Source organism: Lacerta agilis, chromosome 6, assembly GCF_009819535.1.
Source record: "Lacerta agilis isolate rLacAgi1 chromosome 6, rLacAgi1.pri, whole genome shotgun sequence".
Lineage (NCBI taxonomy): Eukaryota > Metazoa > Chordata > Lepidosauria > Squamata > Lacertidae > Lacerta > Lacerta agilis.
Genome location: NC_046317.1, coordinates 94319361 through 94345297, shown reverse-complemented (window position 1 = coordinate 94345297; position 25937 = coordinate 94319361). Strand labels below are relative to the sequence as shown.

General features: G+C 46.6%; 1 protein-coding gene across 1 annotated transcript; it reads right to left on the bottom strand.

Moving 5' to 3' along the window:
* Window positions 1-496: 496 nt before the first annotated feature.
* On the bottom strand, window positions 497-23958 carry LOC117049275 (papilin-like). Its single transcript, XM_033154014.1, has 10 exons — window positions 23766-23958; window positions 22517-22567; window positions 20435-20575; window positions 20006-20167; window positions 18788-18925; window positions 18487-18669; window positions 11956-12123; window positions 11461-11468; window positions 2608-2658; window positions 497-619 (listed from the first exon to the last, which is right to left on the bottom strand). Exons 1-10 carry the CDS (start codon window positions 23956-23958, stop codon window positions 497-499), a joined length of 1218 nt encoding a protein of 405 aa, XP_033009905.1.
* Window positions 23959-25937: the final 1979 nt, after the last annotated feature.

Here is a 25937-nt window from a genome sequence, read left to right as displayed (position 1 = left end):
ATTAACTCGTATACGATATTTTAAACAATGATAGATTAAGAAGTATAGAATTAAGATAGAAATCTGAAAGCCATTTGAAAGGTCTGAGGGAAGTCATGGCAATGAATGCCAAAACAGATGAATGTATGTATGTGAATTTATTTTTTATTCTTTGTAGTTGTTATAGTTTATAAAATAATAAAAATTATTTTTAAAAAAGGAAATAAAAATAAATAAATATGTGCCTTTGGCATCAGGGAGGCAATAGTGCTCCATTACAAATTTCCCTCCTGAGAAGTGCTCTGTGACTCAGAAGGGTTGGCAACCACTGATCTAATTATTTGGTGAAAAACAATCATTTCCACCTTCCATCCTCCTTACCCAATGAGAGGAGTTGCCTCTCCCTTCCAACACGCCAAGCTCCTGGCCTAACTCCCTTCCCACCACAGCTCTGCTGGGGGCCCTGCTCTGAGTGATGGGCTTGGCACCCGCTGGCTTCTCTTACCATAAATGGCTCTCATGCATACGTGGCCACAGCCATTGCTGCAACACTTTTCCCCGGGTGGACAAGAGGCATCACCGCGACAGAGTTCGACGCATGCCCCATATCCAGTGGGCCGGGGACACCGTCCAGGACGCACTGGAAGAGAAAAAAAAAGTGACTCTCATACTGGGATGCAGTACAGGTAGCAAACAGTGGAATGAAAATAGAAACTCCACACAGCACTTTGAAAGAATGCTGTATCTTGGGATAGAATAAAAAGGTAAGGTTGTCATCACGCAGCACTTTGCTCAGATGCCAACAGGTAATGCTGTGAACTACAGGGCGATAACTTCTGAGAGCTGCTGGGCCATGACAGCAGTACTGGCAAGTGAGAGGGGTGGTGGGGTGGAGGAGAGAGATGCAGGTGGGAGAACAGCGCAGGCAGGACCTGGAGGAATGCTTCTAAGGATAGGGCAGTGGGGCCTAAGGGAAGTATGGGTGGTCTGGTGAGCTCTAAGGGTTAATGAGGTATAAGGGGACAGGCAATGGTGAGGTGTCACGGTGCAAGGTGTAAGGTTTGGTGAAATATCCGGGGAGGGCAGTTGGATAAGAGGATGGGGGTTGGGTGGGGGTAGGTTGGTAAGTGAAGTGAACAGGGGTACAACCCCTAGGCCACCATCAATGGGGTGGAAATGATAATTTGGACTTTGGAAGATGAAAATATAAAGGTATGGAATGAATACTGCACGCATGATTGAACTAACAAATGTGGTAAAGGTGGGTAGCCGTGTTGGTCTGCCATAGTCAAAACAAAATCGAAAATTCTTTCTAGTAGCACCTTAGAGACCAACTGAGTTTGTTCCTGGTATGAGCTTTCGTATCTGAAGAAGTGTGCATGCACACGAAAGCTCATACCAGGAACAAACTCAGTTGGTCTCTAAGGTGCTACTAGAAAGAATTTTCGATTTTGTTTTAAATGTGGTAAAGAGAGTAGACAACGGATAATTATTGGTGTAACAAGGTACGATAAAATTGTAGAGCTGGAGGGGACTCCAAAGGTCATCTAATCCAAAAGTGAGCAATGCAGGAACCACAAGAAGGTTGAGTGGTGTCGGGCTGGGGCCCCGGAAACATTAAACTAATAACATAAAACATCAGAAGAACCTGCTGGACCATGACAACGGCACATCTCATTCAGCATCCTGTGCTCACAGTGGCCAACCAGAGGCTTGCGGGGAAACACACAAGCAGGATCTGAGCACAAGAGCAACTTTGCCCTCCCGTGGTTTTCCAGCAACAGGCCTTTGGAACCTTTCACTGCCTCTGACTGCAGAACCATTCTGGCTAGGAGCCATCGATAGCCCTCTCCTTGTGCTGGAATCCATCCAATCCTCTTTAAAAACCATCTGATTGGCCCAGCAGTTTTCAATCAGTGTGCCATGGCACCCAGGGGTGCCTTGAATGATGGTCAGGGGTGCTGCGGGCAACACTGGCCTCTGTCCCGCTTTCCCTCCTCTGATGCCCTCCCGCGTCTCGGCCTCCCAAAGGCTTGCACAGCTGTTTGTTGCAGCAGCCCTGGCTACAAGATCCCCAGGCGAATGGTGCCTCTGGGGCTGGCCAGGGGGGGGGGGTGCTGGTTGCCAGGAACTGAGGTGTTCTTGGAGCAAGCAAGCAAGCTGGAGAGGGAGCCCAGCCAGCCAGTCCGTCAGCCCTTGTTGTGGGAATGGACAGACAAGTCCCAGGCCCCTGTGGGGCAGTGTGAGGAGGCACCTCTCTATGGGGTGGCGGGGGGGGGGAGCTCAGAGACAGGGGTGGCAGCAGGGATTCCCAAGGAGGCTGAGGGAACACTCCACAAGGGAGGGTGTTTGAAAAGGGTTGGGGGCTTCCGGCTTTGCAGTCCAGGGGTGATGTAACTGGGCTCCTGAGCCACAGAAAGAATGTGATTGGTCAAGGGAGCTGTGAAATCACAAAGGTTGAAAACCTCTGGATCAGGCAAACGATTTGCAAATAACTTGAAAAGAGACACACACACACAGAGAGAGAATGCTAAAAACATGCAGAGGAATGTTTGCCTTCCTGGAGGCTTCACCAGCCTGTTGAGAAATCTTGGGAAGGTTCCTTCACATCACAGACTTTACACTTACCAGGAACAGGCTGGGATGCTGCCAACTCCGTCTGAAGCTCCTCGTGATCTCCTAAAGGAAGAGATAATGGCAGGTGAAATTCAAGAGGCCAGCCTCAAGTTCCGTGTACGAGGCAAAGGCTGGAAAGTAACCAGCTCACGTCTGCTTCTGTGTGCCACTCTTGGCATCGCTCCTAACATCTTTCTCAGCGGGGCCTGTCCCAGAAGCATCTTAATGTCAAACTAGAGGGACCTTTGCTTTTCATTTCATATGCCAGGTGTGGGGAACCTTTGGCCCCCTGGGTGCTTTCTGAACTGAATATCCCATTGGAGGTTTTTAAGCAGAGCTTGGTTGGCCCCCTGCCCTGGATGCTCAAGTGGAGATTCCTGCCTCGCAGGGGGCTGGGCTAGATGTGCCTTGGTTCTCCTCCACCGTTCCCCACTCTTGGTTCCTACGACAAGAATGTTCTTGCCTCTGCTGCCCAAGGCCTCAAGGTTTCCAAACTCCCTGGCCGGCAATTGCAGGAGGGGAGAGGGCGCCACTCTCAAATTTGAATTCTTCCCAGACGGCAAAGCACTCCCTGCTTGACCAAGCACTGCTCTCGAGTAGGAATCTTGCTTGTAACGCACAAAGCTCTTCCCAAAACCTGATTGTCATGCGCAAAGCACCGCCTTTCCTCCGAATCTTGCAGGCCCTTGAAAGGCCCACGTCTCCCAAGAAGATGTGAATTCAAGATCCACTCCTCTCCGATCTGGCGAGACTCCTGCTACCTCTCCAGGGTGGCAAAGAACAGCGGGAGGGGCGGGAAGAGGATCTATGGTCGGTCGGGCCAAGCATCTTTTAACTCTTTTATTATGAGCTCTTTGGGAACAAGAAAAGCGACCAAGGCGTCATTCTATGCAAGTTGTTCCTGGTGGGTAGTGGGGTGGTAGTGCCCCCTGGTGCGGAATTACCTAGTGGCAAGGGGGTGGCAGGGGGCGCTGGAGGTGCAAATTACTATCAAACTTTGAAAAGCTGGCATGATTGGATCAAGTTACCGGTACTTAGTTTTGTGGGATTTAGCATTGCCATATGTCCGGATTTTCCCAGAAATATCTGGGATTTGTTCCTTGCAAATAGTGCCTGGGCAGAATTTTCAAAAATTGCAAAAATGTCCGGGAAAACCCAGAAGTATGACAACCCAGGTTGGAAGTGTCCAGATTTTTTTTTTTTTATAAGATTTTATTATTTTCTATTAAAACAAAGGGAGAACATAACATAAACAACAACATTCACAATATAAAAATACAAAATACAATACATAAACACAATACAAAAACATAATCAAACAATCACAATAAAAAGAAACATATACAAACCTTTAAACTAACATTTATCCTCTTACTTTTCTTGTTACTATCTTCTCTGTTTTGAGGGACTTCCCCCATTCCCTCCACTGTCTTCAAAATCATATATATCTTCAAGGTAGCTTTATATCTTGTTCTATTCACATTAACTCAATTTTTAATACACTTTACTTTGCTTAATCATATCTTAACTTTAACACCAAATCTTAACACAATTCCTAACATTTAAATTTTTCACACAAAAATATCTTACCAACAATTTTATCTAACATATATCTACTAAAGCCGCTATTCTATTTAATTCTGCTCAGATATTCAATTTTACTGTTTTGACTAAATAATCCTTAAATTTCTTCCAATCCCTTGACACCTTCTCCTCCCTCTGGTCCCGGATTCTGGCGGTCAGCTCTGCGAGTTCCATATATTCCATCATCTTCATCTGCCATTCTTCCACCGTTGGTATCTCTTCGCCTTTCCATGTTCTTGCCAATAAGATTCTAGCTGCTGTTGTGGCATACATAAAAAACACTCTATCCTGACTGGGTATCTCTTCATTGGATATGCTCAGGAGAAATGCCTCTGGTTTCTTACAAAAGGTAACCTTCATTACCTTCTTGAGTTCGTTATAAATCTTATCCCAGAAAGCATTTACCGCTGGGCACAACCACCACATATGAAAAAAGGTACCTTTCGCATGTTTACATTTCCAACATACATCTGACATTTTGGTATTCATCCTGGCTATCTTAACTGGTGTCAAATACCATCTATAAACCATTTTCATTATGTTTTCTCTTAAACTATGACAAGCAGTAAATTTAATACCTTTTTGCCACAATCTCTCCCAGTCATCCATCATAATATTGTGTCCTATATCTTTCGCCCAATTTATCATTGACGATTTAACCAATTCATCTTTCGTATGCCACTCTAGCAAAAGATTATACATTTTGGAAAGGTTTTTAAAGTTCGATTCTATCAGTTCTGTTTCCAGTTTTGATTTTTCTACTTGAAAACCAACTTTTTTGTCCATTTTGAATGTTTCATATACCTGATGATAATGCAGCCAGTCGGGGACCTGACTTTTCACTTGATCGTAGCTTTTTAGCTTAAAAGAGTCCCCTTCCTGCTGCAATATGTCCATATATCTTAACCAATTTGCAGACATGTTCGGTCGCTTGTAGGCCTTGGCCTCCACTGGAGAGATCCATCTAGGGGTCTTTCTCTCTAACAAGTCTTTATATCTAGACCAAACCTGGTATAAGGATTTTCTAACTATATGAGACTTAAAAGTTCTGTGGATCTTAGCCTTGTCGTACCAAAGGTATGCATGCCAACCGAACATATTATCATACCCTTCCAAGTCCAATACATCAACATTCTCTAGTTTAAACCAGTCCTTTAACCAGCAAAAGGCCGCTGCTTCGAAGTAAAGTCTTAAGTCCGGCAGGGCAAAGCCTCCTCTCTCTTTAGAGTCTGTTAAGATCTTAAACTTAATTCTTGGCTTTTTGCCCTGCCATATGAACTTTGATAGGTCCTTTTGCCATTTCTTAAAGCAATCCAGTTTGTCCAAAATTGGTATGGCTTGGAATAAAAACAGCATCCTTGGTAGGACATTCATTTTTATCACGGCAATTCTTCCCATTAACGACAGTTTCAATCTTGTCCATATTTCCATGTCTTTCTTTATTTCCATCCACAGTTTTTCGTAATTGTCCTTATACAGGTTCAAATTCTTGGTTGTGAGGTTGATACCTAGATATTTTACTGTTTTGACAAAATTGAGGCCAGTGCCTTCCTGTATTCTTTGAATTTGTTCTGCACTCATATTTTTTCCTAAAACTTTGGTTTTCTGCTTGTTTAACTTGAAACCAGCTACAAGTCCAAATTGTTCGATTATTCCCAAAGCTCTGGGGACACTGCTTTCCGGTTCTTGCAGGGATAACATCAAATCGTCTGCGAAGGCGCGTAGTTTGTATTCCTTCTCTCCCACACGAATTCCTTTTATCTGTTTGTCCTTTCGTATCATATTTAGGAGGACTTCCAGGACCGTAATAAAAAGTAAAGGGGAGATAGGGCACCCTTGTCTTGTTCCCTTTTCAACTTCAAACTCCTCCGATATCACACTGTTTACTATTACTTTAGCTCTTTGCTCTGTATAGATGGCATTAATGCCATTCAAGAATTTTTGACCAACTCCCATCCTTTCCAAATTCTTTTTCATAAATGTCCAAGAGACTTTATCAAATGCTTTCTCTGCGTCGACAAACAATAGTGCCGCATCTGTATTTATGTTTCTCTCCAGTTTTTCTAAAATGTCCACAATAATTCTCGTGTTATTACTAATTTATCTTCCTGGCAAGAAACCTGCTTGGTCTCTATGTATATAGTCTTTCAACACTCTTTTCAGCCTTGTAGCCAATATATTTGCAAAAATTTTATAATCCACATTCAAAAGGGATATTGGGCGATAGTTTTTCATTTGAGTCTTATCAGTATCTGGTTTTGGAATCAGTGTGATAAAGGCTTCCTTCCACGTCTCTGGTGCCCTATCTCCTTCTAGTATCTTGTTGCATACTTCTCTTAGTGGCTGCGATAGCCAGTCTTTCAATGTCTTATAATATTTTGCTGTTAAACCGTCCGGTCCTGGAGCCTTCCCCAATTGCATGTTATTTATTGCATCTTCTATCTCCTGTGTCGTTATTGGGTGGTTGAGAGTAACTAGTTTTTCCTCTGGGACCTTTTGCAATCCATTCTTTTCCAGAAATCGGTCAATTTCTGCTTCATCTATCTTCTCCTCCTTGTACAGTTGCTTGTAAAATCTTTGAAAACACCATCTGATTTCCTCAGGTTTCTCCACGTTTTTTCCGTTTACTACCAAGGTATTGATGACATTTGCCTTTTGTCTTTTCTTCAATTGCCAAGCTAGTAATTTTCCACATTTATTAGCCGATTCAAATGTTCTTTGCTTCATCATTTTCACTTTCCATTCGATGTCCTGATTCATTATATTAGCATATTGGGATTGCAAGTATTTAATTTCTTTTTGGATTTTGACACATCTGGGATGTCCTCTTAGTTCTTTTTCCTTTTCTTTGATTGATTTCAACAATCTCTCCATCTCTGCATTTTGTTGTCTCTTCTTTTTTGCTTTTTCACTAATGAGAAATCCTCTCATTACAGCTTTACTTGCATCCCAAGCAATTCTTTTCTCCACTTCGGAGCTCCAATTTATCTGAAAATATTCTTTCATCTTTTTCGCCGCTCTTTCCACTAGCTTGGTGTCTCTCATCAAAGCGTCATCCATTCTCCATCTAAAAGAGTCCTTGGAAATCATTTTTAAATTTAACTGTACAGGGTTATGGTCTGAAAGAGTTTTAGGGCCAATTTCTGCCTTTTGTATTTTTGGAGCCAATTCATTCGAAATCCAAATATAATCTATCCTCGACCATGACTGCTGAGGTTCGCTGAAATATGTTGCCTCTGTATCTGTGGGATTTTTTAATCTCCAAGAGTCCACCAAATTCAGATTATCCACCATTTCAAAAAAAGTCTTTGGGAGTTTCCCATCGTTCGTTAATTTAGTTCTTTGAGATCTGTCCATTAATGTGGAAACTGCACCATTAAAATCTCCAAGGCAAACTAATTTATAATCCAAATAATCCAACAGCAAATCATGTATTTTCTTATAAAAAATTGACTTTCCATCATTTGGTGCATAAAGTCCCAGAATCAAGAATTTTTCGCCTTGTATGTTAATTTCAATTGCGATGTATCTCCCTTCTTCATCTTTAAAAAGCTGTCTTGGGCTATATTTCTCCTTTGCGTATATCACTACTCCTCTCTTCTTGGCCTTATCCGATGATATAAACTCTTGGCCTAATTTTTTGTTCTGTAGTAATCTTCTGTGACGTCGGGCTATGTGGGTTTCCTGTAAGCATATTATATCCAAATTCTTCTTTTCTATGCTGTAAAACACTCTGCGTCTCTTTGGTCTCTGATTCAATCCCCGGACATTCCATGTCATTAACTTGAGCGCCATTTTCCTTTCTCTAGTCTTCTCCTCCAGTTGCTTCTCCTTTCTTGTCTTCCTCTGGATCCTTGCCTGGGCTGGGTAGGCATGGTGGTGGTCCCGGCGGTGGTGGAAATACCTCTGGAAACCTGTAGAATTGTGCTGGGTCGAGTGGTGTGCCTTTAAATTGTTCCAGGTGCTTGTCCAAAAACTTCTGCTTCTCCGCCAGGGACCTTATTCTTATCTTTTTTCCTTCAAACGTAAATGCCAGGCCTTCTGGAAATTCCCAACTGAAGGGGATTTTCCTTTTTCTAAGCTCAGTTGCCAAATCGTTGTAGGGAACTCTTTTGTCAAGGAAAAATCTGGGGATATCCTTATAAAAAATTACTTTATTCTGCTCAACCACCAGGTTGTTTCTATAATGCAAGTCCAGAAAGTAGTCTCTGTCGTGTCGATCGTGTAGCACAATCAAACAGTCACTGACTGTTTTGCTGCTTTTCTTTCCTCTGGAGCCTCTTGGACCAAATCTGAAGGCCTTCACTATGCGTGCTGAGACGTTGATTTCTTCTATCTCCCAAAATCCTGAGAATAACTTCACTATGTAGTCTTTTAGGTCTTCCCCTTCCAGTTCTGGAAGATTTCTTAGGCGGATGTTGCCCTCTCTTTGATGTAGTTGCAGAAACGCGAGGGACTCTTCAACAGACCTCTGTCGTGATCCAATACTCTCTATCTGTTCCAAATCTAGATTATCCAATTTTTCCTCCACCTTTTTTATTTTTTCCTTGACCACTTTAATTTCCTCTGAGTCCTTTTTCAAGGTGGTCACCTCTTGCCCGATCCTATTAATCTCTTCTCTGTTCTTCCTTACGTTCTCCTCAATTTGTCCAATGGATTTCTCTAGGGTCTGCGTAGAATTTTTAATGTCAGCTTTTATATCAGCTTGTAATTTTTCTATTGCTGAATTCACTGCTGTATTTCCTGATGAAACTTGATCTTGTGTTTGCTTCAACCCGTCAGTCACGCTTTTCAATCCTGCTGCAATTTCTGCAACACTAACAACTAATTTCTCCATTTGTTCCTGTAGAGTTAGGGAAACAGAGCCTTTTCTTTTTTCAGAGCCAGTTCCTTTTGATCTAAGTTCCATTCCTTGTGGGCTCTGTAACTGTAATCTCAAGGTCACTCCAGTTTCTGTAGTAACAATCTCAGACATTCACAGCAGAAGGCCAACAGTCCCAAAAGTAAACACCAGGTGGCCAGCAGCTCAGTCCTGAGAACAAAGAGGCTGCTGAGCCAGGAGCCCACACCAGTCCCGAAAATCCAACTTTTAGGCAAAGAGTTTTAATTTTCCAAAATATAAGTTCCTTAAAGCCAAGAAGGGCCCATTTTCGTGTAGCCCAAGTCAGTCACAGTTCCTAACTTGCAGTGTTACCACCAAAGTCCACAAAGTAACTTGTATCTGGTTACAAAAAAGTCAGAATGTCTCCACTGGTAAACAGTCACTGAAACACCAACAAAGGAAAAAAAATGGCAACAATGTATCACAGCCCGCTACTGACCCGGAATCCTAATCCAGAGGGTGAGGGGCATCTTCTTTTGCCATATCAACTGTTTTTAAGTCTTAAAACATCCTTTAAACAACTTTTAATCAACTTTTAAAAAGTTCGCAAAACTTTTCCGTTAGTCGCGGCTTTGATCTTTTAGCGCTACCAAGCTCGCGCAAACAGTTTAAAGGGAACAGGCTTCCTTTTGCAGTTCCTCTGCAAGCAGTGCTCTTAAAACTTGTAAAAATAATCCAATTCTTTAACTTACAGAGTTTCTTTGGAAATTTCTATGCAGGAAGTGCCGGGTGCTCGAGTCTGGCGGGATCGCTGCTTTGATCCTCCGCAGGCAGACGCTTCTTCAGTCCCGTGCCGGCGCTCCGCTCGCCCGATTTTCCCCCTTACGAGGGTCAATCGGGAACGGAGACGGCACGTCTGGGACCCACGAAGCTCAGGTCCACGGGACGCTCTTCCCGTGGCTTTAAGGGACCCGTGGCGCAGGCACAGAAGTCCCTAAAGCCTGGCGGAGGACGGAGCCGTCGGACTCCCGTCCGCCATTGACCGGCACCTAACCGGAAGTGTCCAGATTTAACCCTTTTGAAATATGGCAACTCTACTTGAATTACTTAAACTAAATAGTTTTAACTGGACTTTGATCAAAGATGCAATATATTGCTACTGTTCTGAATTTCACAGTGCTATTATTTCCCTTATGGGGTTGGTTCAAACCACTACTCTGAATGCTGCTTTTTCCAGGGTAGGGGGCACTGGGGGTGAGTTTATGGAGCCAAGGGGGCAGTGGCCCCAAAACATTTGGGAGTCACTGATCTCGACAAATATCCTCTCCCCTTCCAGGCCCACGCCTCCCCAGCCCAGCAGCTGAGGGCCTTTGAGAGATGTCCCCCCCCCACTGGGCTCCCCTTGACACCTGATGTCATGCAATGCAAGAACCAGACTCAGCGCATGCAAGAAAGCTCAGGTTTTATTTGGGGGAAGATGATCCCCAGAGATAGAAGGAGGGGGGCATGGCAACGCACTGGTGTCTGTTCTGGGGTTGGGGTCTTCTCAGACAAGGTGATGGTGCTGACCTATTCAGTCCCCCTTAGCGCCTTCTGTCAGGAGTTTGGGTGTAACCTTCGACGCCTCACTATCCATGGAGGCGCAGGTTACAGCCATAGCAAAGGTGGCATTTTTCCATCTCCGCTGTATCAGGCAGTTGGCCCCCTACCTCTCTCGCCCTGATCTGGCCACAGTGATCCATGCGACGGTCACCTCCAGATTTTTGTAACTCGCTCTATGCGGGGCTGCCCCTGAAGCTGACCCAGAAACTCCAGCGGGTGCAGAATGCCGCGGCGAGGCTCCTCACGGGGTCTTTGCGGCGGGACCACATTCATCCAGTGCTCTACCAGCTGCACTGGCTCCCAGTGGAGTACAGGGTCAGGTTTAAGGTGCTGGTTTTTGACCTTTAAAGCCCTATGCGGCTTAGGACCCTCGTACCTAAGGGACCGCCTCTCCTGCTGTGTCCCGGGTAGGACCTTAAGGTCCTCAAATAATAACTTTTTGGAGGTCCCAAGCCACAAGGATGCTAGGTTGGCTTCAACTAGGGCCAGGGCCTTCTCAGTACTGGCCCCAACTTGGTAGAAGTTGTCTGTCACAAGAGACCAAGGCCCTGCGGGATTTGGCATCTTTCTCTCAACTTGCCCCCGCGGAAAGTTTTCATAACAGCAAGATGGAGCTGTTCCACCTAGCCTTTGGGTTGGTTTCAGTTTAACCCTGATGTTTCATTCTTTTGGTGTGATTGGTGGGCTACTTAAAAATAAGGCTGCAGTCTAGATTAAATTTTAAATTGTATTTTAATCTGTATTTTAATGAATTGTTTTATATTTTTGTTGTGATTTTATTGGCGTTAGCTGCCCTGAGCCTGGTTTGGTGGGGAAGGGCGGGGTATAAATAAATAATTATTATTATTATTATTAGCGGACTTTCCTGTGGGTGGAAAAGAGAAAGAGTCACACAGGGGCAAAGGGAGGCAGCCAAGTCATTGAGCACCTGGCCCTTAGGGCAGGCAGCAGCATTGACAGAATCATAGAATCATTGTAGCGTTGAAAGGGACCCCAAGGGTCATCTAGGCCAACCCCCAGCAATGCAGGAATCACTTTCCTGATGGAAAGCCAGCCCAACTCTGCTTATAAACCTCTGAGGAAGGAGATTCCACCACCTCCCAAGGGCGACCATTTCGCTGTCGAAAAGCTCTCACTGCCAGAAGTCAGAATCTCCTTTCTTGTACCTAGAAACCATTGGTAAACTCCCCCATGGGTAGGGCAGGATGATGCCAGCAGCCCAGCTGAGATAGAACCCTGTGGAACTCCACAGTCTCCCCCCTGCCCTCCACATGCACACTTATAAATATTTAGGGACAGAGATAGAGAGAGAGACAGAGAGGCACAGACACACAGAGAGACAAGAATCTTACCTGTTTGCCCACAGACCATCATGCACTCCAGTTTGGTGCCAAACCGATTGCCATTCCCCCCACAGAGCCCATAGACGAATATCTCACACTTCCTGGTGGCTGAGTTGTAGTAGTAAAATTGTGAAAAACCCTCACATGGGCCAGGGTCCTTTGGCAGCTTGCAAACCTCTGAGGCCACAGAAGGGAGTGAAAGAGAAAGCAGGAAGGTATTTCTTAGGGAGGGAAGTGGAAAATCCAGATATGTTTCCAGAGTTTTTAATTGCAACTTTGTGTTCCCTGCATACATTCCTCCATAGGAATAATGCAAAGCCCCCCTCCCCCCGCTAGGGGGAAGGAATCACAGACCCTTCTCCTTCCGGGCAGAGAGGAATTGCGCCTGAGCTATTTGGGCCAGTCCAGCTCAGGACTGAATTTGGGGACCTGCTTGTGGCTGCTGGTTCAAATCTTTGCTGCCCTCTTGCCTCTCAACACTTCGCCAAATGCTCCCACCCCAAACCCTCCTTCCAAGATGTGCAAAAACATGCCAGTCCCCCTAAACCTCATATTTAAAACAAAATGAACCTAATCATCAAATGGATATATGGACGGTTATAATTTGGGGCAAAGGCTAGGAGTCACCCTAAAGGTTGTTTATCACCAAACATGCAGCTAATACATGAATCCTCCTTATTCTGGGGATTTGCAAGGACTGAATCCTGATGGCAACGTGTCAAGTACACCGCAGCTGCCAAACTGTCATTTCCTCTTCCCAGAGAAGGACTTTGAAACTGGGATGCCAGAATTTCTAAGGCCACCTTCATTCTTACAAGGCTCCCCACCACTGGCCTTTGAATCCGAAGTTTTAGGACTTCTGGTGAGGTGCCATTCCGTTCAGTCAGGAGCTCTCTCAGCTCCGAGAGGCTCTGGTGTTTTCGCGCTTGGAGGTACCGCAACCGCACTGCGGACCTCCGTAAAAACTTCAGGAGGAGTGTCCTGAAGACCTGGGATCCAGCGGGTACCAGATGCACCATCTTTGCTCTTGAGTAGACCTAGTAAGGTCTGCTTAAGCGAGCGGAGCTCCGGTGCGGTACTGAGGATCTACCACTTTCCCGACGACACGAAGCAGCGGCTGCAGACGGACTTTGAGCGCTTTGCTTTCCCCCAAATTTGAATCAAAAAGAAGGACTCTGTAAGTACTGAGCATAATTTGATTCCAAAGTTGTTTCTGACTTTCGTTTCCAAATTGTTACTTTGTTACTTTGGAACTCTGCTACCGTTCAACTGAAACTTTTTAAAACTGTTGCGCTGGAATTTGGATTAATAGTAACAAGTTGTCTTGGATTGACTTACTGCTACCCTCGTCTTTCTTGACTTTTGAGAAGCTTAAAGTTTTAAAGTTTTTAAAGAACTTTTTAAACTGCTAGAGCTGGGATTGCAGGGGACTCTTGTTGTGAAAGGACTGTGCTTTGGACTGTTTGCTCTCTGGCTCAGCCTTGGAAACCATCTGGAGCTATTTGAAGGATTGTTTGGGTTTTAGCCTGCAGAAAGTAAAGTGACCTTGAGTTCCCAGCTGCAGACTGTATTGATATGGAAGCGACACCACTTGGTTCTACAAGGGCGAGAACAAAGGGGGAAAAACAGAAAGAGGAACAAAAAAGGAAAGCTTCTTCATCAAAGACTTTTGAGGAGCAGATGCTAGCAGCCTTTGAAAAAGTGAATGCTTCTATTCAAGCAGTTTCAGACAAATTAGAAACTAATATCCAAGAATCTGCAGATAGATTGGAGAAATCGATTAAAGCTTTTGATAAAACAGTGAAGGAGAACACTGCGGCAATTAAACAGATTGGAAAGGAAGTTAAAGTTTTGAAGGAAGAATCAGAAGAATTTAAAGTTAAAATTACGGCTGTGGAGATTAGACTTGAAGAATTGGACATAGAAAAATTTCAAAGGCTTGAAAATCAACAAAGAGATGTGTAGGAGTCTTTGGCTTTTCTCCAGCTGAGAGAAAGGGAGCAAAACCTGAGATTGAGGCATCTTCCTGAGTTGGAACAAGAAAGTCTTAAGGACTTTATAGTTAAAGAATTTTCTGCTTTTTGGGAACTGGAAGAGAGCGATTTGGTGGCATTCATTGTGAAGGCCTATAGATTTGGAGCTAAAGGCAAGAAGAATAGAAAGACTGTTAATGATTGTATGATAGTGTTCCAGAATAGATACCAGAGAGATCAGATTCTTGACTTTCACTACAAGAACAACTTGGTGGTTCAACAGCATCCTGTCATCATTTACAAGGACATCCCCAGGTACTTCTTAAATTTAAGATCTGGATTTGCTGACCTGGCAGCCGAATTAAGAAAAAGGAAGATTATTTTCAGTTGGGAGTTTCCACAAGGCCTAATGTTCAGATATAAAGAAAGAAGAGTAAGAATAAGATCAATTGAGGATAAATGGAAATTTCTGGAGAAATACGCATCAGATTTTGAAGGCTCATCTCTAGATTTGACAAGACTTTACCCATCTGTACCAGGAGGACCGGCACCAGGAGAAGAAGAGGAAGAAGAAGAAGTACCAGGAGCAGTTGGAGGTGCTGAAACTATTGACGTGGAATGTTCACGGTTTGAACCAGAGGCCTAAGAGACATAGAGTGAACCATGCATTAGAAAAGAAGAATTTAGATATAATTTGTTTACAGGAGACCCATGCAATCCGACAGCATAGAAGGATTTTACAAAATAAAAAAAAGGACAAGAATTCATTTCTTCAGATAAAGTCAAGAAGAGAGGAGTTGTAATCTACACAAAAGAGAAATATAACTCAAGACAATTGTTCAAGGATGAAGAAGGGAGATACATTGCGATTGAAATAACAGTGCAAGGCGAAAAATACATGATACTGGGTATTTATGCATCAAATGATGGAAAATCAATCTTTTTTAAGAAGATACACGACATCCTACTGGACTATATGGACTACAATCTCATTTGCCTGGGAGACTTCAATGGGGCAGTTTCCACTTTGATGGATAGATCACAAAGGACTAAAATTACAAATGAAGGAAGAAGAAGAAGAAGAAGAAGAAGAAGAAGAAGAAGAAGAAGAAGAAGGAGGAGGAGAGTTTGGATTTGATATCCCGCTTTTCACTACCCGAAGGAGTCTCAAAGCGGCTCACATTCTCCTTTCCCTTCCTCCCCCACAACAAACACTCTGTGAGGTGAGTGGGGCTGAGAGACTTCAGAGAAGTGTGACTAGCCCAAGGATGCCCAGCAGCTGCATGTGGAGGAGTGGAGACACGAACCCGGTTCCCCAGATAACGAGTCTACTGCTCTTAACCACTACACCACACTGGCTCTCAAAAGCCAAAACTGCCAAAAAATTTTTTTGAAATGGTGGACAATTTGGATTTGATAGATTCATGGAGATTGAATAATCCCACTGAGACAGAGGCAATGTATTATTCAGAACCACAGTTGTCATGGTCACGGCTCGATTATATTTGGATTTCTAGATTATTGGCACCTAAAATTCATAAGGCAGAAATCTGCCCCAAGACGTGTTCCAATCATTGTTGTTGTTCAGTCATGTCCAACTCTTCGTGACCCCATGGACCAGAGCATGCCAGGCACGCCTATCCTTCACTGCCTCCCGCAGTTTGGCCAAACTCATGTTAGTAGCTTCAAGAACACTGTCCAACCATCTCATCCTCTGTCGTCCCCTTCTCATTGTGCCCTCCATCTTTCCCAACATCAGTGCAATTGGACTTAAAAAATTTCTCCAATGATTCTTTCAGATGGAGAATGGATGATTCCCTGCTGAGAGTTTCTAAAGTTCTGGAAGATGCCCAAAAGATGATTAAAGAATATTTTCAGATAAATTTGAATACACAAGTGGAAAAAAGAATCATGTGGGATGCAAGTAAAGCAGTCATGAGAGGGTTCCTCATAAGAGAAAAGGCAAAGAGGAAGAAGGAGCAAAATTTGGAGAAAGAAAGACTGTTGGAACAAATAAGGCTGAAAGAGAAAAAATTAAGAGGATACCCTAAAAATCAACAAATACAGAAAGAAATAAAGATCTTGCAGTCCCAATATTCTAAATTGCTTAACCAAGAAATAGAATGGAAAACCAGATTAATGAAGCAGAAAATGTGGGAAATTATTTGCTTGGCAGTTGAAGAAAAGACAGAAATTGAATACCACCACAAATATTAAAGTAAAGGATAAAAATGTGGAGAATCCAGAGGAGTTCAGAAAATGTTTTCAGAAATTTTACAAACAATTGTACAAAGAAGAGAATCAAGAGGAGAATGTTATTGAACAGTTCTTGGAAAAGAATGGTTTGCATAAAATCCCAGAAGAAAAATCTGTATTACTCAACCACCCTATCACAAGTCAAGAGATAGAAGAAGCAATTAAGAAAATGCAAAATGACAAGGCCCCAGGACCAGATGGATTGACAGCAAAATATTACAAGAGTTTGAAAGACTGGTTGATTCAACCATTAACGGAAGTATGCAATGGAATGTTAGGGGGAGGTAGGGCGCCGGACTCATGGAAAGAAGCATATATCACATTGATTTTGAAACCAGAAACTGATAAAACGCAGATGAAGAATTATCGACCAATATCACTTTTAAATGTGGACTATAAAATCTTTGCGAATGTCATGGCCACAAGGTTAAAGAGAGTTTTGAAGGAATATATCCACAAAGATCAAGCAGGTTTTCTACCTGGTAGACATATGAATAGTAATACAAGGAATATTGTGGATATATTGGAAAGATTGGAAAAGAAGATAAATACAGAAGCTGCCTTGATGTTTATAGACGCGGAGAAGGCCTTTGACAACATTTCTTGGAGTTTTATGAAGAAGAATTTGGAAAAGATGGAGGTCGGTCAAAGATTTCTGAATGGCATAAATGCCATTTATAAAGAACAAAAAGCAAAAATTATAATAAACAATGTGATATCTGAAGAAATTAGAATAGAAAAAGGAACGAGACAAGGTTGCCCTATCTCCCCCCCATCTCTTTATAACGGTTCTGGAGGTCCTACTGAATATGATTAGAAGAGAACAGTCGATAAAAGGGATCAGGGTGGGAGAGAAAGAATATAAATTGAGAGCCTTTGTGGACGATCTAGTGCTCTCCCTAAAAGACCCAGAAACCAGCGTGGTTAAAGCATTAGAGACAATAGAATCATTTGGACAGGTAGAAGGATTTAAGTTGAATAAAGCAAAGACCAAAGTTTTAACAAAAAATCTATCAATAATGCAGGTACAGATGGACAAACTAATAATGGACTTAGTTTTGTCAACAAGGTTAAGTATCTGGGAGTGAATTTGACTCCTAAGAATCTGAACCTGTTCAAGGACAATTATGAGAAATTGTGGAGTGAGATAAAAAGAGATTTGGACATATGGACTAGGTTGAAACTGTCTTTGATGGGCAGAATAGCAGTTATCAAGATGAATGTACTACCAAAGATGCTGTTTTTATTTCAAGTGCTTCCGATTATTGATAAGTTGGACTGTTTTAGAAAGTGGCAAAAGAATTTATCTAAATTTATCTGGCAGGGGAAGAAACCCAGGATAAAATACAAGATTTTGACAGACTCTAAGGAAGAGGGGGATTCTCACTGCCAGATCTCAGAATTTATTTTGAAGCTGCAGTCTTTTGCTGGTTAGGATAAGGATAGGATAAGGATAGCTAAATAAGTGTTTGTAAAGATTTTTGTATTTTTGTGTTTAATTTTGTTATTTTTTGTATTTTTTTGTAGTTTTGTACTGTTACGTATTGTTTTGTTGTATTTTGTGTTTGTTGTTTAATTTTTTAAATAAATTATTATAAAAAAAAATGAATCCAAAGCTTTAGTGTCCTATTTCAAACACCATCTCTTATCTTGAAATTTCAAATTGCTACAATCACAAATGTCCATACAAAAATTATGGCACAGAGTAATAATATTAAGAAGAACATAAGGTGAGGCTCCTGGATCAGGCCAATGGGCCATCTAGCCCACCATCCTGTTATCACAGGGGGCAACCAGATGCTTTTGGGAAATCAGCAAGCAGGATCCGAACACAAGGGCAGCCCTCTCCCTTCATGTGGCTTCTAACAGCCACGTCCAGACTCTGACCACGAAGGAGAGCACAGCTAAGAAATCCCAACCACTCCATCCCTCAATTATATGAAACATGAAGTCAAGAACAGAGCAGTGTACCCAATCCTCCCAGAACTCTGGATCCCTTCTGACCGGCTTCTTCCACTTACGCGATTGGATGGAATTACCCGACTTTCCAGAGGGGCTCTCCTGCATTGCCTGCTGGTCAGAGTGTTGAAGTAGGACCTGAGAGAGATGCGGGTTCAAATCCCCACTCAGCCATGAAGCTCACTGGGTGACCTTGGGCCAGGGGCTTCCTCTGAGCTTAGCCTACCTCGCAGGGTGGTTGTTGGGGTTAAATGAGGAAGGGGAAGTTGAGGTCCTTGGAGGACAAGGGGATCTATAAACACAATCAAGGAAGCCATGAATATGAATTTCTGGTGGGTCCCCAACTTGGTACCTGGGCTGATTTTCCCGCAGGCTGCCTCGCATGCCTCTTTTGTCTTGAAGTTGTTGCTGTTACTCTCGCAACCACCATAGGTGAACAGGACGCACTTCTTCTCCTCTGGGTTGTAGTAGTATCGGCGGAAGGCTGCATCGCATGGTCCAGTTTTGGGCGGCAACTGGCATCTGTCACTGCGAACTGTTGGAGGCAGAAGGGACGGAGGTCCATGAGGGGATCTTCTCAGTCTCCAGGGCACTTAAGTGCCCAGAGAAGAGAGGTGGGGAGGGGGCAATAGGGGCAGGGCCTTTGCCAGTACCTGAGTCCAGGCAGCCCAGGCTGCACCCGGTGAAGCAGCACTTCTGGGTGAGGGGACACTCTCGGTCGTCTCTGCAGGTGTCATTGCAAGGGACAAAGGTGTTTACTAGATCCCTTTTGGGACACACGCCAGGGTGCTCTGGGAAAAAAAAAGAGATGGGGAGATTAGGGGTGGGACTAGATGACCCTCTGTAGCCCTTCCTGCATGACAGAGGCATGTGTCCAGCTTTACCTTTGCCCAGGAAAGCCAATGGATGGCCCTGCTAAGTCCCTCCATGATGGGCTGTGCAACGTCACCCCCCTTAAGTCCAGGCCCTCCTGCTCACCCACCCACTCCATAAGAACACAAGAAGAACCTTCTGGATCAGGCCAATGGCCCATTTTGTCCAGTGGCCAAGTGGATGCTTCAATGGGAAGCCCACAAGAAGCACAAGAGCCCTCTCCCCTCCTGGGGTTTCCAGCAGCTGGCATTCAGAAGCATCGCTGCCTCCAACCATGGAGGCAAACAGAGCCATCCTGCTAGAAGTCACTGAGAACCCTCTCCTCCTCCATGAATTTGCCCTTTAAAGACATCTAGGGTGGAATCTAGACACATATAAGAAAGGTTGTGAAAGTGCTTTTTAAAAAACAGTTTTGAAAAATATATGGCATTTGCCTTAGCTCACCATCACCATCTAGTGTTACATTTGTATAATGCACTTTACAACACACTGAAAACATTTTATTTGCAGCTGTATAGCTGAGTCCTGGGTTGGTGGCCGCCATCGCCTCCTGTGTGAGCGAGTTCCATAGTTCAACTATGTGCCGCCACGTGAAGGTGTTCTTTCTCCTAATGACCTTCTGTGTTTACAGCTTCATATGCATATCTCTGGATATTTCTGAAACGCGTTTGTTGGCCCATGGCACCAAGAAAAGCCCTGGAATTAATTGTGTTTGGAATGCCAGGACTCACTCCTGGAACATGTGAGGAAATCATTGAAAGGGAACAACATCTGAGCACGTGCAGAGTTCATTCCCCCCGTTATGCTCCTCCCACTGGCAGCCACCACCATACAGCTTGGCATTAGGGAGTGGAGACTGCGTGAGTGGCAGCCAAGTGGCCTTGAGCCCCAGCATCTCTTCCTGGGCAGAATTTAATCTTGGTTCTCCTATCCACAAGCACTCAACTGCTCCATTCTCCCCCACCAGGTCCCCATATCTCTCCCCACCCAAGAGATACCTTCTTCGGCCACCTGGCAAGTCTGCCCACACCCATTACTGCAGCACTTCTGGATTGGCAAGTCGAGTCCTGAGCCACAGTCCTGGTCATTGTTGCAAGTCGTTGAGCAGTTGGTAGCCTGGTCTGGCTGGGGGCTCAGCCTGGGGCAGTAGCCGGGCTGGTCTGGGGATGAAAGGAGAATGTAAGAAGCTAAGAAGGGCCTGCTGGATCAGGCCAGTGGGCCACCTAGTCCAGCATCCTGTTCTCACAGTGGCCAACCAGGTCACCCAAAGGGGATCCCTGCCTGTGTTTTCCAGCCCAGAAAGGCACCAAACCCCCTTGTGTATGTATGTGGTCGAGGGCACATTTGGGTCAGAAGGTGAGGCAGATGGGAGGTTGCTGGCTTCATTTCTCTCTCAAAAAAGGAGGAGCTGCTTCCCCTCTGCTTACCCTCAAGTGGGAGCATGCACTGATGCCCATATTCGGTCTGGCAGCAGCGCTCGCTCCCTGGGCAGCTGTCGTCCGTGGAGCAGAACTGGCCGCACTCGGTGTCATTGTTCTGGATCAGAGTAGGACAGGTGCCAGGCTTCACTGTGATGAGGAAAGAGAGAAAGAGGGAGAGAGAGAAGTGGATTACTAAGCCCTTCATTGGTGCTGGAAAAGAAGGCATTTCAACTCCTCTCTGCTGTGAAAAATTGAAAGTTTCTGCCGCTTAAAGAAAGAATGTAAGAACAGCTTTCAGGATCAGGCTATTGTCCCCTCTATACCAGCATCCTGTTCCTATCTTCATCGTGTCCTGGGAGATGGGTGGGGCTTGCTTCTCGGTACACGGTGTCAGGGACGGAGGAAGCCTCCTCGCTACCCGGGGCAGTGAACGGAGGCACCCCTTGGGGGCTGATCCCCCGCTGATTGTGCGTAGCAGCCCCACGAGCCGCCTTTTCGCTCTGTGGCTCGCAAGGTCGCCGCGGAAGCAGCGGCGGTGGCCCAGCGATGGAGTGCGCATGTGCGACATTTTGCGCAGGCGCACTCTGTCTGGGTCAGCGCTGCGGCATCCGCGATGACCTTGCGAGCCGCAGAGCGAAAAGCAGCAGGGGCGGGGCAGCCCCACAAGCCGCAGACCCATAGCGGCGCCGGCGGGCGGGCCCCGGGGCGGAGCAGCCTCGCTCCGCGGCTTGCTCGGGGCCCGTCGGCGGGGCGGGGCCAGCCCAAGTGTCACCCCCCTCCCCTGGAAACTGCGGCGTCCCGCCCCCATCGCCCCCCCTCGCGATGCCGCTGCACGGTGTGTCCTTAAGTCTCTCGTGCAGCTTACCTGAAAGTGGGACTGGGCTGCAAAGGCAAGCATTCCTCCTGCCCTGCCACAGAAGACCAGCAGGTGGCACCAAATCTGCACCCCTCAAGTCTGCTGCTCCCAAGGGGTGGTGCTCTTGTCCTCAGCTGGGAGGGGGTGTCAGAGGCAATGTATATGGGGCCGCCCTCTGCCTCTTTTAATGTGGATTGGGAACCCCTTGTCCCCGTATCATTAGTTACCTGATCTTCACCCTAAGGTCCCAGGGAACATTACAACCTTAAAACAAAACCTTAAAAGCAGTTTGAAAGAACTTACAACCACAAAAAATAAGGAGATTCCGGTTTCCTGTTCTTTGAATATCTGAACAGGAGAGCTGTATCATTTGCACAGGGCAGTGGTTTTCAAGCAGTGTGTTGTGGCACCCTGGGGTGCCTCGTATGATGGTCAGGGGTGTTGGGGGCAACACTGGCCTCTGTCCCTCTTTCCTTCCCTCCCTCTTGTGTCTCCACCTCCCAAAGGCTTGCACAGCTGTTTGTTGCAGCAGCCCTGGCTATGAGCTTCCCAGGCGAATGGCGCCTCTGGGGCTGGGCAGGGGGTGCTGGTTGCCAGGAACTGAGGTGGGCTTGGAGAAAGGAAGTGGGCGAGGGAGCCCAGCCAGGCAGTCTTCCAGCCCTTGGGCATCACACTGGCCTTTCTTGTGCTTGCTGTGGGCAAGGCCTGCCTGGGAGCTGAGTGCCCACTGCTGTTGCTGCTGCCTGCCAAGGTAAGGTGCTGCTGGCCTCATGTTCCCCTTCACTCAGTCTCCGTTGGGCCACTAAGGCTGGGTGTACCCTCTTCCCAGGCCCCTGTGGGGCAGTGTGAGGAGGCACCTCTCTATGGGGGGGGGGGTGCAGCTCAGAGACAGGGGTGGCAGCAGTGGTTGCTGCTGGAGGGATTTCCAAGGAGGCTGAGGGAACACTCCACAAGGGAGGGTGTTTGAAAAGGGTTGGGGGCTTCCGGCTTTGCAGTCCAGGGGTGATGTAACTGGGCTCCTGAGCCACAGAAAGAATGTAGTTGGTCAAGGGAGCCACGGACTCAAAAAGGTTGAAAACCTCTGGATCAGGCAAACGATTTGCAAATAACTTGAAAAGAGAGAGAGAGAGAATGCTAAAAACATGCAGAGGAATGTTTGCCATCCTAGAGACATCCCCAGCCTGTTGAGAAATCTTGGGAAGGTTCCTTCACATCACAGACTTTACACTTACCAGGAACAGGATGGGATGCCGCCAACTCCGCCCGAAGCTCCTTGTGATCTCCTAAAGGAAGAGATAGTGGCAGGTGAAATTCAAGAGGCCAGCCTCAAGTTCCGTCTACGAGGCAAAGGCTAGAAAGTAACCAGCTCGCGTCTGCTTCCGTGTGCCACTTGGCATCGCTCCTAGCATCTTTCTCAGTGGGGCCTGTCCCAGAAGCATCTTATTGTCAAACTAGAGGGACCTTTGCTTTTCATTGCATATGCCAGGTGTGGGGAACCTTTGGCCCCCTGGGTGCTTGCTGAACTACAACTCCCACCTTCAGCCCTGGCCATTGGCCATGCTTGCTGAGGTGGAAGGGAGCTGTAGTTCAGCACCATCTGCATAGGCCATGAATGCCTCGTTCCCATTGCAGCACAGCCAGCTGCCGTGCCGTAGTCCAAAACAGCTGCCGGGTCTCAGGCTAGAAAAGGCCTCGCTACTAACACCTCCCCCCCCCAACACCCAGAGGGCAGGAAACACGCAAAGCGGAACATTCAGGGCCACCAAAAGCAGGTTTGGCCCCCGGTGAATTTTCTTTTGGGGCACCTCTGCAAAGGCTAGGAATCTTTACATGGATATAAAATAACAGCGTGGTCTCATTTTTATGTTAATAATAAATATGGTGTTATCCACCCTTTTTGAGAATATCAAGATCCTAATGACTCATTTCAATTATATAAGCACCCACACGATTGTTGCACAACTAACCATGCACTTTAAATGTTAAGCCTGCATGCGCAACACAACCCAATGCGTATCACACAAGCGCTTTGCTGTATTCGCACAGGGTTCGCTTACGAAAACATACAAGTGCGACTGCGCATCATCAAACGAGGCTGTGCTGTCCTGCCGTCAAAGCGCAGGAGCAAATGTTCATATAGATTTGGAAATGCTCAGAAACGCTCAGTTCACAGCACAAGTGGGCAAGCCATTATTCAGAACTGTGCATGCATTGAATGTAAAATATGTATTTGGTTAAGAATTACATAAATCATGAGTGTTGGATTGGCAGGCCCCGGGAATCTGTACCGTCTCTTCTGCTGCCTCATCTCAGCCCTGTGAACCTGCAAGCACCGAGGGCTAAAGGGCTAAATGCTTCTGGGCATGACGACCCGGTACAGTCCTTGCCTGGTTGTCCTCATGAGTCCCCCCCCCCTGGCCTGGGCAAACGGAGACCACCGTGTCCCCCACTCATCCCTTGGCAGGTGATGCTGGCTCTCACCAGCAGCAGCAGAAGAAGAGTTGGCACAGCTGGATAGGAGCCCCAGAAGCAGGAGGAGAAGGGCGAGGTGGAGCTGCATGGTGCTCTCTGGAAACGGTGTGGGGACCCCTGGGGGTGGGACCTTCTTATAAGGCAGCTGGGGGAGGTGAGCCAGGAGCAGTTTAACCACAGGCAGCAGGCAGCAGTTGCCCATGACTGGCGCAACTTCCCTCTGGGCCAGAGAATGACACTGGAAAACCAAACCCCTAAGCACCTGCGGCAGTGAGGAACCCCAGAGCAACTAGGGGTCTTAGCAGACTGCAAGCTGAACACGAGTCATGAGAGATGCTGCTATTCTAAGCTGCATCAGCAGAGCTATAGTGTCCAGGTCAAGAGAAATAATAGTACTGTTTTATTCTGCATTGCAGGGGGTTGGACTAGATGACCCTTGGGGAGCCTTCCAACTCTACAATTCTATCATTCTGTGCTTCCATGGACTCCCTGGCACAAATGTGCATGGATGTTCAGTCTGTGTGTATTTGTGTGCTTCTGTACGTGTATGCACAAAATATTTTGAAGAAGAGCTGCCCGTTTAACAACCACTTGGCTGTTGAATATTTTGCAACTGTCAGGTCTAACCAGACAGTATCGCAATTGCTGCATCTGCAGTTGAGGAAATACTCCTGGCTATTGCTGCCACCAGCTGGGTTTTCCTAGGGAGCACAGAGCCCAGGATAACTCCCCAAGGCTGCGTTTGAATGAGACTCGCCTCACCTGCAAAACTCTCCTTATGTCAAACTGCCAGGTTCGAATTGTGAGCTGAGAGTTTAGTGGGCAGCAGAGTCCAGGATGCACCCTTTATTCTTTCTTTTTTTAAAAAAATTGCAGTCTATGAATATTAAAACAACAAGGCAGATGTTCCATACCTGCGTTGATTTTCCCACAGGACTTCTGACATTCCTCCTTTGTCGTAAATTGGTTGCTGTTGCCCCCGCAGCCGCCATAAACAAACAGGAGGCACTTCCTCCGCACTGGGCAGTAGAAGTATAATAGAAAGAATCCTTTGCAGAGTCCGGTCTCAGGGGGCAATAGGCATCGGTCGCTGGGAACTGTGGGAAGCAGAGGGGATGGGGGTCAAGGAGGGGATGTTCTTGGGCCCCTGAGCCCTGCATGCCCTTTTTGCCCAGGTGTCGTGCTAGTACCTGGGTCCAGGCAGTCCCGGCCGCAGCCGCTGAAGCAACATTTCTTGGTGACGTCACAGTCTCTGTCGTCTTGGCACTTGTCCTCGCAGGGGACCAAGCTATGCACCACTTCCTTTCTTGGACACATGCCAGGGTGCTCTGGGGGGGGGGGAGAAAAGAGTCGCGAAGGAGGAGAGGTTTGCATCTGTGTCCTGAACCACAGAAGCAGGAGCCCAGTTCTACCTCCTCCGGCCACACTCTTGTCTGAATGACGCCGTGGATCCCTTCCAGTTCTTGGGGCCTTGCGCCCAGGGAGGGTTAGAACAGAACAGCGGAGGTTGCTGAGCTCAGAGGCGTAGGAAGCCTCTCGGGTGCCCGGGGCGGCATTGCCGTGCCGAGGCACCCCCTGGGGGCGGGGCAACCTGACGCATGCACTGTGACGCCAGGACGGATGTGTCAGGACAGACTGCGCATGCCTGGAAATCTGGGCATGCGCAGTCCATCCCGCCGGTGCTGCTGCTCCAGCCGCAACCCGGCGACAGAGCGCCAGCTCCTGGGGAGGGGGAAGCCCCAGGAGCCGGTGCTCGGTCGCCGCTGGAGCAGCAGCGCCGGCTGAGATGGACTACGCGGTCCATCCTGCCGGCGCTGCTACTCCAGCGGCAACCCACCAAGTGAGCGCCGGCTCCTGGGGCTTCCCCATCCCCATCATGTGGGGCAGCCCCATAGCGGTGCCGGCAGACGGACCCGGACGGGCCGTGGGGTCGAGTGGCTTCGCTCCGCGGCTTGCTCGGGTCCGCCGGCAGGGCGGGGCTGACCCATGTGTCACCCCCCCTCCACTGGAACACAGGGTGGACCGCCCCACCGCCCCCCCTTACGACACCCCTGGCTGAGCTAGTCAGGCAAGTCTCTTTGTCAGCCATTGGCTTGGCTGGCCCCTTCAGTGTCCTCTTCAGCATCCCCAAAGGATGAGCCAGACTGCAAGAGCCACAACTAAGTGATGGAGCTCTCCAGG

What these genes read in the sequence shown, in the direction of transcription:
- LOC117049275 (XM_033154014.1), bottom strand. Translation starts at nt 23,958, where the DNA reads ATGGGCAACTGCTGCCTGCTGCCTGTGGTTAAACTGCTCCTGGCTCAC. An exon ending in TTGCCAGGTGGCCGAAGAAG is followed by an intron (nt 18,926 to 20,005) that starts GTATCTCTTGGG and finishes TTTTTTTCCCAG; the next exon opens with AGCACCCTGGCGTGTGTCCC. An exon ending in AGCATCCCAGCCTGTTCCTG is followed by an intron (nt 620 to 2,607) that starts GTAAGTGTAAAG and finishes TTTCTCTTCCAG; the next exon opens with TGCGTCCTGGACGGTGTCCC.